Source organism: Asparagus officinalis, chromosome 10, assembly GCF_001876935.1.
Source record: "Asparagus officinalis chromosome 10, Aspof.V1, whole genome shotgun sequence".
NCBI lineage: Eukaryota > Viridiplantae > Streptophyta > Magnoliopsida > Asparagales > Asparagaceae > Asparagus > Asparagus officinalis.
The window spans coordinates 43,684,183-43,696,487 of record NC_033803.1 but is presented as its reverse complement, the minus strand read 5'-3'; the positions used below and the strand labels follow the sequence as shown (position 1 = coordinate 43,696,487).

Genomic DNA, 12,305 nt, shown 5'->3' with positions numbered 1-12,305 from the left:
TTCTCTCTCTCTCTCTCTCTCTCTCTCTCTCTTTTCTCTCGTTACCACCAGTAGCCTTCCCTCTCTCTCTCTTCTCTCCTTCATCCTCCCGCTCCTCCTTCGTCGTCAGCCCCTAACTTGCCCCCCATCTCGTCTCCCAACCCGTCAACCCCCATCTCAACTCCCTCTCCAAGACCTCTAGCCTCTCACCCCCTGCTCCTCCGCCCTCTTCAAACCGCCGCCCCACTCTCCTCTCATCGCCACCACCTCTTCCCTGCTCGCCTCCAGCTGTAGCAGCGCCTCAACCCTCACCACCAGCTCCTCCTCCCTCTTCTAGACGCCATCGCCCCCCTCTTCGCCTTAGCCCATCGCGCCTCCCCCAGCCAGATCTGCCCTCCTCTCTCTATAAGTACCCTAGAAGGGGGATGAATAGGGTTATTTCTAATCTTATTAGATATTAATGCTGATTAAAACTTATTAACAAATAATTCTTGCAAGATAGATATACAAAGTGATATGAACAAGAATAATTAATATAAACAAAGTGCAATATCCTAACAATGAGATACACAATGAGATATATATAAGGATAAACAAAAACAAATGTGATGGGGCAATATAAATAATGAGCAAAGGCGAATAAAATAGACTAAGCAATAGACACGAATGATACGCCAATGCAAACTCTAACACACAAAGATGATCACGGAGTTCGGACCTTCCGTCCTACGTCTCCGCTCCCCACTCCCGAGGAGAAATCCACTATCACAACCAGGTTTTTTACGCTCACCCGAACCTACGTCTCCGCTCCCCACTCCCGAGGAGAAATCCACTATCACAACCAGGTTTTTTACGCTCACCCGAACAACGTTTACACCTCATAATTCGGTTTTCTAGTTCACCAAAAACTTTACAACATACACAATTACAATCACACTCTACACCTTCTAAGTGTTGGTCTCTAGCTCGTGTTTTCCTGAAGTGCTCAGAATTACGACCTACCTCTAGGCATTACTACCAACGCCACTCCTCTTGGGACAACCCCGTCTTTCACCACACACTCCTCTCGGTGTACAAGTGTGATACAATGTGTAACTCACAATTAAGCATAATTACAATAAAATATTCTCTAATTGGATAAGAACTCAATGTAAGCTCAATCTCACAAATCACAAACCAATAACCTAATATATGATGTATGAAAAGCTACAAGCTCAAATAGGATGTGTGTGATAAAATGAGTATAAATAAAATCTAACTCAATTAACAAACTAGCAATAATAAGAATATGAAAAACAAAAATAAAATTGCTAGAGAAAAGAGTTAGAAAAACTTCTCTATAAACACAAAGAGGTTGATGAAGATTGAGGATGAATTCCTCAATTGAAAATGCAAGCCTCCTCTTTGTAAACTCAAACACCAAACTTAAACTTTGAGAAACAAACTTTTAAACACTTAAAACTCTTGTTAAAAACCCTCTTCAAACTTAATTTTGATGAGAACAATAGGTGTTTATATAGGAAGAAAAACCAAGGTACAAAACCCAAAACAAATCCAACAAAAAGACAAAAAAACAGAAGGCTGGAAAAACAAGTTGTTGGCCCGCTAGTCGACTGACGGGTTTCATCAGTCGATTGATGAGCTGACTGTTGTAGGTATTTTTTAGCTCATCAGTCGACTAACGACCTTATCAGTCGACTGACGACCTTATCAGTCGACTGATGACCACATTAGTCGACTGGTCAGTCGATCAAAACAAAACAAAAACTTTTGAAGATTACAGACACATTCTTCAGTCGACTTATCAGTCGACTGATGTCATCAGTCGACTGATCAGTTGACTGATAACAGGTTATTAGCCTGAAATGATTTTTTTAAAAAAAATGAATTTTAAAGTTATTTTAAAAATAGCAAATAAATTCTAAAAAATGTAAAACTTTAGGAAACGTTTATAACCATGATTATGAACGTGTTGGAAAAATAATTTTTGAATTTGCTCTTACCATTTGTGAAAACTCAGAAATATTCAAAAGTGCTAAAATATATGTTTTTCAAATATGTTGTTTTTGCTATTTTAGCTCAAATCAAATTCTGAAAACTTGTGTAATCATTTTATGGACATAATAAAAGATGTTAGCATGGTTTGTATAGTTCAAAACATATTTGAATGTATTTTACATAAAAACACCTATTTTCATGAAAATTCACAAATGTAATGTGTGTGTATATTTGAGCTTATAGAATTAACACACATAATATAAAGCTTAAACTAATTTACCCAAGCTTGATAGATCTTCATTATAGCTTGACTTGGTTATGGATGAAGCTTGACTTGGAATCTTTAACTTGAATTGCATGGCTTCATTCCACTATTCCGCCAACCTCCATTTGATATGATCGTGTAGGCTCAATCCATCCAACCTCCAACTTATTGTTTGTCTAAAATACCTAATAGGAAAACATAAACACTAGACAAACACTATTAAGAATTGTTTGTAATCATTAAAATAAGATTAGAAGATATAGACTCATAACATGAGACCTAACAATCTCCCCCTTTTTGATGATGACAAACAATCTACACAAAGAGTATATAAGATATACAATAAATAACAATACTCTTAAAATATACTCACAATATACTTGTTTCTCCCCCTTTTGCAACATCAAAAATGGAAAAATATAAAAATAAGAGAGCGAAAGCTCCCCCTATCATAAAACATAGGTGAATATAAACAAAAAAATATGGGGAAAGCTCCTCATATCAAAAAGCCATATAGAAAATATGCAATTAAGAACATGGCAAACAAATGTGAGCAAGCATAGATAAAGGTATGCTAAACACCACTCACATACAAGACCAAGTAAACACTCATATGTGTATCATTAATACAAAGTGTCACAAGGGTCTAACACATAAAACCTAAAAGATTAAAAGAAAATCAAACATAAAAAAACAAATTACAAATTGTCCATTATAAAACATGATTGATTGAGAGCACAAATAGACATATAAAAGGTGTCTCAATATCCAATCATAAAATATTATTTGGATATAAACAAAAGTAGATCATGAAATCAAAAAAAAAAAATTGAAATCATGAACCTCATGAAGGTTCAAATAAAAGCCTCAAACGATACTAAAAGAAATTCAAAGTGTATATATTGTATCATTTTCGTCAAAAACAAGAGAGGTGAGCATAACAAGCTCTTGAAACAAGTTAAAGTGTATATATTGTATCATTTTCGTCAAAAACAAGAGAGGTGAGCATAACAAGCTCTTGAAACAAGTTTCAACCCAAATAAAACTTTTAGCATCCCAAAAACAAGAGAGGTGAGCATAACAAGCTCTTGAAACAAGTTTCAACCCAAATAAAACTTTTAGCATCCGGTAAACCTCTCGGAGGGTTGCTCAAACATATAACCTCTCATATGCAAATACAAAACAACGTATCTATCTAAAAAGTGTTTGATCAATAGAAGAAATTCTTTTTGCAAAACTTGATCAAACCATATAAGGAATACATTATAAACCACAACTAGATGATCCGGAAGCTCAAACACATAAATGTCATCATAAGAATGATTTAAAATGATCCCATAAACATAAACACTTTGTTCAAACCAAAAAAATGAAAATAATGTATACTATAAAAAAAGTTATGTTTTAGTAAAAAAATTATCTTGATAAAAATTTGTATAAATTCATAAAGGATGAAAACATGAAAATATATGAAAGAGAATCATGAAAAAATATGAATGATAACTTTTCAAATCAAATACCAAGCATAAAATTGTTTTTAATTTTGGTTTATAAAAGTTAAATAAAAATATCTTTAAGAACATGAAGAACTAAAAAGTTAAAGAATTCTTTCTTAAAGATTAAATATGTTTTGGTACCCAATTACTCTTGGTACCAAAGAGTGTAGAGACATGACCCCTTATCAATAAAGCTCAAAGCCCTTGGGTTATGAGCCCATTTGGGCGCATGTGGTGCACGGACACGGTCAAAACAATACTCATATAAATGTCCTTTTCGATTACAAAAGGTGCAATGAAAAGGTTAAAAGGATTTGTGTTGATCAATTGGTTGTGCACGGAAATCATTTACAAAGATAGATTTTTCTTTAAAATTATTTTGCAAATGGGAAGTTCTTCTCAAATTAAAACAAAACTTGGTCAAATAACCAAAACGAGCACAAAAAGTACACTTATACACATGGGCATTTTTATGATTATCACTATATGTGTGTACATGTGTATGAGATGGAGAAGCTTGATGGGATGCACAAGGATGAATATATTTAGGCATGGTGGGTTTTTGTGCATCATAACAAAACTTAGCGATATGGCCTTTTCGACCGCAAATAGAACACTTGTAAGTTTTGTTATACATGTGTGCATAGTGAATAGGTTTCTTAGAAATATTATCATGAGACTTTGCACACAAGTCCTAAGCTTTTCATTGTTGGCAATGCATGTATTTAATGTTGAATCTAAGGATGATATGAGGTTCTTTATTTGATTCAACTCATCATTTGAAATATATGCATTGTCACAAGAAGTAGAGCAAACAAGATTATCTAATTTATTTTTGTAATAATCCATTTTTTTAGTAGCAAATTAATAGATTAAATGGAGTAAACATGCAAGGTCTTATATAGGAGGTCCACTTGATATGGAATTTGGAAAAAAAAACAATTTTCCTTAAGGCCCATTTGTGTGAAGTTAACCTAGCAAGACCATGTATGCAACTCCATCTTCTGCAGGTTCTGTTGCATGATTTGTGATTCTTATTATTATTATTTTAATTATCTTGTATTAATATTTTAGCCTGCACCCTTATCTTCTTGTTATTGGGCTTTTCCCCTCTCTCATTATTTTCTAAACGAGCCATATATATATTTTTCCTCACATGCCAATCAATCAGTTATTTATCTCCCCTTAATATTCTCCTTTGAATTATTTCCATAACCTCCCTAATAATTTCTCTAATCAATCCCCTAATCACTCTCCAATCACCCCATAATCATGTTTATTTCATACCATATTTACTCATGTGATTTTCTCTCTCTTCTATTATTTCTCTCTCTCTCCAATTATTTCAGATCCAGCTCTCCTTCAACATCTCTCTCGTTCCCACTCTCTCTCCCCCCAAAAGAAACCCAACCCCCTGCTCCATCTTCACAACCATCCTCTTCCACCTCCTCCTTCCCTAAAGAACCCAAATCCGAAGCTCCACTCCCTGCGTGCCTCCAGCCACCATCGCCCCATCAATCACGCCCTCGACTACCACACAACCACCAGCCCGAGCTCACCCCCACTCTGACCCCCGTCGCCACGCATCGCCCCTGCCCTTCGCCCAACGCCTTCCCTCGGACGAGCTCACCCTCGCTGCCAAAACGCCACCAGACCCACAGTCCCTGCTGCACCCAAACCTTTGCCCTCTCTACACCTCCATCGCATGCCACATGTTCGACAATATGCCAACACAGATCTAACACCAACAGCCCCGTCGAACCCCGTTGAGCTCCCTCAGTGATGACAACCGTTGTTGTCGCCGTCCCCAAACATAGCCTTCACCCTCTCGACGGCAAGAATTTTTATCCTTCAACTCTTTTATTTTTCTTGATCGTCTTATATTTCATAATCGACAAGCAGATTTTCTATTTTTATTGTTCTCATATCTTTTTGGAACTTCACCTTTAATTCTTTGTGTGCTTGGTAAATATTGCTACATTTTCCTATACTGTTGAGCATTTCTGGAAGCAACCTAATTTCTCGTGAGTCTCTTAAATAATAAGTAGCAGCTTAATCAAGTCTGCTGCTCTTGGTTGCTTAAACCATGAGATTCGTATTTCCAGAATGGATTCTACTCCTATTATAAGTCCTAGCTGTTTCGGGATTATAGTTTGCCCAACATTTTGGAAACAATTTTTGTGGAACAACAAGGCTCTGAAAGGAGGTACAATGCTCTTATGTTGATACGTGAACTTGAAGTGGCTAGCAAATGAAACAGATAGTTTTATGTCTTTAATCTCTCAACATCATCATCATCTTTTTGTCCACTGCCATAATCATTTGTTGTTTAATAGAAGTAATCCAATTCACAGTAGGAACAACCCAGCCTAATGGCATTTCTTTCTATTTAATATGTTCCACTATACCTGTGAATGCTTCCTTGTATGAATATATGTGCATATTATAAAAGTGACACCTCTTAAGGAACTGCACAAACATATTCATAGCCGGCACTGTCCTTACCCATGTGCACAAGAATATATATATATATATATATATATATATTAGTTGATGAACTGACTGACTTCAAGAAACACAAGTATATATTAGTTGACTAAGGGTATATGTATATTAGTGGCCATTTTCTTATCTAATCTACACGAAAGTTGTTACCTCCTCCTCAAAGATAGATGTAAGTGATAGGTAAATCATGGCTAGTATATGCTGAATGGTATTGATAATGGAGATCACATGAGATGTCATGATTCACTAGTGGTTTAAGTAAATGCAGGGATGTATTTACAAAGATGCCAATGTCAACACCTAAAAAACAGCAGTTGCATGGTCCCAGTGACAAACATTGTAATGGTAAGACAAAAAAAATATGAAAACAAAGACAATAAAACAAAATTTATGTACCAGGGTGAATCTTTCTTGCTACTTCTGTGTAGGCACTCAATAAAGCTTTTTCTTCTTTTGTATCAAATGCAGCCTCACTTATCAAGTTCGTTTAAGTTGAGAAGTAAAGCCTTTTCTTAGTTTATCATACAAGTTAACTCAAGGCAGAGACTGATATTGAGAATATAGCACAAAATTAGATTAACAGAATTAAATATCATGATAAATATAGCACAAAATTGACAAGGCATACATTAGAGAACGGTATTGATTGGATGAAGTTGAAGCTCCAAACATCAATTTTATTGCGGCACGTAAGAGCTTTGTGTGTTCATGTGCGTGCGGTGTGTGTGCGTGTGCAACAACCTGCAGTGAAACTCTTAACTGCAGCAAATGTTAAGAAAACTATTTTACAATTTAAGAATATCACACATATGTTGTTTATAAAATATGGCAATGTTTGAGAATCTATGTGATAATACTTTTTTCTTTTTAATATACTTGGTCCATTTAACTGTAGGTCTTGAATGATCTGATTGTGGATGAGAAGTTTTTACATTATTTTCTCATCTGAATGAAATACACCTGCTATTAATCATACATATTAGTGTGTGAAAGGCCAATTCTTAAATTTATTTTTTTGTCTTCTAGGAAGCTCTGGAAAACACATATTCTGAGGTTGTTGCACAGAGCCAGGAGCCCCTGACTAGAGAGCAGAATTACAATGTGAGCCATTTAGTTTGTGGACTCCCCAAAAAAGGGAGGACCAGGTGGATGGGAGTTGGAGCTCAGAGGGTGTCTACACAATTCCAGCCTCCGCCGATTTCAACACCATCGACTATGCCATCGGGGCCCTCTTACATGCCGCAGGAGGATTGCACTCAGCAGGCGATGCAGCTTGTTTCCTCTGTCATGAATATGTTAGATGGAGAGATTGCCGAGGAGATGTGGGAGGATATTCAAGAGGAGCTTATGCGAGTGATCCAGCCTACTGCTACTTTTGCGATGGTTTCTAGGCAAATAATGAAATCTTGTAGAAGGCGGGTTCCTACTCGGGTGCAAAGCCAGATCATGAATTTCTTGGCCACTCAGAAGGCATTTACTGGTAGTGGAGAGAGTAGCAGACAGGTATACTTATTATATATGTAAAATATGATTACACACAATATTATGTGATTCTAAATTTAAATTATTTTTTTGTTAGGGTGGAGATGATGCTATTGGGAGCATGAGTCGTAGGGATGGAGCCGCCAGTGGCAACGCGGACGATGACATGGATAGGGCGGATGACCTATCTTAGTGAGTTATATCCTAAACTCGTGTTTGTATATTGGACATCTTTATATTGGAGATTATGATATGCGTGTATGGTTTGTTGTGGAAACTTTTGTGGATTTAGAACTTATGATATGTGTGTATCGTTTTTGTGAAAATTGTTGTGATTTGGAAGTTATCGTGTTTGTGTATGGTTTGATGTGTATGGTTACTGAGATATTATGTACATATTTCGAATGTTTGTGAAATTGATTGGATGAGATATTTAATTGGGAAAATTTGGATTGTATTTATTTTCGTGATGTTTGGAAAGCACATGAAATGTCGTTTGGAGATTTGTATATACAGGGAATTGATATGTATAACAGGGGAATTTTGATATGTACAGCGGAAATAAATATACAATCTGCGAGCAGAATTTTTTTTTTGCTGCTAGTACATATTGCTGACGGGCTAACCGGTCAGCGGATACTTATCGCTGACGGGAAACTCGTCAGCGATGGACATTAACATCGCTGACGGGAGTCCCGTCAGCGATGACTATCCAGCTGACGGGAAGCCCGTCAGCGATGTTATATACATCGCTGACGGGAGCCCCGTCAGCGATAAGTATCGCTGACGGGAAACCCGTCAGCGATGTTTAAGGCATCGCTGACGGATTCCCGTCAGTGATAATTATCGCTGACGGTTAGCCCGTCAGCGTTGTTGTCTACAGCGACGACGAACTGTCGTCAGTGATGACTATCACTGACGGGTATCCCGTCAGCGATATTGAAACATCGCTGACGGGAAACCCGTCAGCGATGTTTCAATATCGCTGACGGCATTCACCGTCAACACTATTGCCGTTAGTAATAAACATTACTGACGGCGCCCCGTCAGCGATGTTTCTTTCCTGACGGGACTATCGCTGACGGCTTATTCTTGACGGGAAGCCGTCAAGGATATACATTACTGACGGGTTTTTAGGCATTCTTGACGGGAATGCCCGTCAACGATACCTAGTTTTCCACTAGTGATTAGATTAAAACCGGTTTATACATATAGTACTTATCTTGTTTGATATTGTGGTTGACATGCTTGACTTTTTGAAAATTGTTGTTTGATCACCTAGTTGTCATCCATAGGAGAGACTGTGCATGAAGACGACTCCTACTAAAATGTGATTTATAAGCATGCTTTCATATCATGACTATGCTCTCGATATCGATATCCCGATATGAGATTTTTCCTTGGCTATTACTATTGTAGCATAGACTAGATGATGCACCCATCTTGATTGGACATGTTCTGGATCATGGTTATTTTCATAGTTTTACAGAAGTCGTTCCACTGTAACTTTGTGGTTAGTGCACAACATTTCATGCACAGTCATTTAAAATTTAATCGACAAACATGGGATTTATAAAGGGGAATTAGACGAAGAATATAACATGTATATAAACGGACATATGCGCATTCTAGATATCCTGAGTTATATATATACATAGGCCAAAGAGCAAATTCCTGACTTGAAGCCGTGTTCTCGGGACGGTTTACGGGGAACCGATTTATATACATGAAAATATTCTTCTCTAATTCAGATAATATAAAATAAAATATTGTGCTTATATGCTTTGTGATAGATTTGGCATGCACGACATGTCCTGGATGAGATGTTGGTGATGTATTTTTTTATATTGTTTGTTTATAGAATTTTGGGAGTTGATATTTAGAGGCTTACAATTTGAGATATATGGTATATATGAGGGTCTCCTTGTTTGGATTATTTTCTCGACGTACTCATCTCGTGTTGTGGGTTTCTAAATCTTAACTCCTTTTAGTACAGGGTATAAGATATATACTTGAGGTAGACCATGATTGATATCTACAATTAGCTATTTTCCCTTGTCATCTTTGATTGAGTTTTCATCTTATTTTTGATCTCATGATTTAGCCTTTTCTTTTATCACTATAAATTTAGAATTCATGTTTTCTTTATCCCTGCCACATATACTTACATGCGCACAATTTCCTCATTTTTCATGCTTGCTGGGAGTTTTCTGACTCCCCTGGGGTTTGCATGCCCCAGACTTGGGAATTGTTCTTTCTTCGCAGGACCAAGAGTACTTTAAGGATTAAGACCAGCAACAGTGATCACTTTCTCTCTCTTCACGCTCTCAGCTTCAATTATTGAGTCTTTCTTGTAATCACTTGTGGTACTCCAGACTAAGATGTATTTTCCTCTTCCCTACTTTGAATAGTTGTGGACATGTAAGAGAACTTGTCTTTTCAGAGTTTCTTTATCTATCTAGTTCCTTTGTTATTTTAGTTACATGCTCTATGTAGTAGTTTTTTTAGCAATATATCTGTATACAGGAGGATCCAGAGGCGTGAATGTAATCGTATGGTTGCATTGCCGACCGAGTCGCGCTCCAAATTATCACGTTTTAGACCCGGGGCGTGACAAGGTTTAATTGGTATCAGAGCCTAGGTTAGATAACTGGACTCTCATCCTGTACATAACTATTGGATCTTTTAAAATAGGAATAGGAGTCTGAGCATGTATAATATTAGGGTCGTTCCCTCTTGCAATATCTTTTGCGCTTACTCCTTTGATTCTGCATCCAAATCCATTTCCATCTTAACAGTTAATTCTTTTCCCTTCTCAAGCCAAGTGTATACGGACTTAGTCAATGTGCATAGATAGGGCTTTTGTAGACTAGCCCCAAGCTTCATAAGTTAAGCTAGCATGAAAGTTTATCCAGCCACTAGCCCTCGCATTGGCAACAACTACAAGTTCATGGCTGCCTGTTTGGAAGAAGTTATCTCAGCCAACGGATTAACTAAATTTTAACCATTTAGCTCCAGCTAGTTCATATGACTGAACTTGGATGTTCTTTATATGCTAACCAATTATGATATTAGTAGACTTGAAAACTTTTTAATTTCCTCCAGCTAGACTAGTATCTTAGCACCATTATGTCATGTGAGAGGAATGTTTTTAAGCTTAGCTCGATGTAGATATACATGTAAGGCAAATCCATTTGGTGACGTATGTACAATTGATTATCTAGATTATAAATTCTGAATGTGGTTCGTGCTTGATAATGTGCATGGTATCCAAGAATGTGAAATCATGTGGATGATATTGAGGGTATATATTGGAAACTTGATTTTGTGAGATAACAGCCATATAAAGTTAAGATTGGAAACTTGATTTTGTGAGATAACAGCCATATAAAGTTAAGTATTTGATTTGAAGATATTATATGATTATGTACCCAGTATATGATCGAGATAATTTGATTTGAAGATATTATATGATTATGTACCCAGTATATGATCGAGATAATACATGATGCTTGATATCTATAAAGATATATTAATACTTGTGAAGTGCCATCGAACTATGATTCCAACCACATGTCTATAAGTTTAAGAACTACAAGGAAATTTTTTTTCAAGAAAGGTCTCAGGATAAGATCTACCAGTTTTATATTAGTATCAAATTTTCTTATGTTATACATGTTTATGATGCCATAGTGTTGAATGTCAAGCGAGTCCTTCAAGACACCATTGTAACATTGATATTGAGATACATGTTTTAGTGAGAGGGGGCTCGTGATCTTCCTCCACTGGATTGTGATTGGTGGTGGTCTTAAGGGTGACGATCCTTAGGACCAAACTTGGAAAAGAATTGGTTTACATGTATCACGTCTTGAATGATCTCGCAGGGGATTCATACTATGGAGAGTCATTCCAATAACCTTATAGTATGTGGTATGAGATATATACGATGACAATCTATATTTGGGTACCACATCTATTTATCTCCGGTAAAGTTTTGCTTCTCGTGTGCTTTGATTAAATTTCGAGGACGAAATTTCTTTTTCTTAGGTGGGTAGGATGTAATAATCCATTTTTTAACAGCAAATTAATAGATTAAATGGAGTAAACATGCAAGGTCTTATATAGGAGGTCCACTTGATATGGAATTGGAAAAAAAAACAATTTTCCTTAAGGCCCATTTGTGTGAAGTTAACCTAGCAAGACCATGTATGCAACTCCATCTTCTGCAGGTTCTGTTGCATGATTTGTGATTCTTATTATTATTATTTTAATTATCTTGTATTAATATTTTAGCCTACACCCTTATCTTCTTGTTACTGGGCTTTTCCCCTCTCTCTCATTATTTTCTAAATGAGCCATATATATATTTTCCCTCACATGCCAATCAATCAGTTATTTATCTCCCCTTAATATTCTCCTTTGAATTATTTCCATAACCTCCCTAATAATTTCTCTAATCAATCCCCTAATCACTCTCCAATCACCCCATAATCATGTTTATTTCATACCATATTTCCTCATGTGATTTTCTATCTCTTCTATTATTTCTCTCTCTCTCCAATTATTTCAGATCCAGCTCT

At 36.5% G+C, this 12,305-nt stretch overlaps 1 protein-coding gene across 1 annotated transcript; it reads left to right on the top strand.

Annotated features, from left to right (window-relative positions):
* Positions 7,270-7,966, top strand: LOC109825068. Its single transcript, XM_020391780.1, has 2 exons — positions 7,270-7,746; positions 7,823-7,966. Exons 1-2 carry the CDS (start codon positions 7,393-7,395, stop codon positions 7,916-7,918), a joined length of 450 nt encoding a protein of 149 aa, XP_020247369.1. The 5' UTR covers positions 7,270-7,392; the 3' UTR covers positions 7,919-7,966.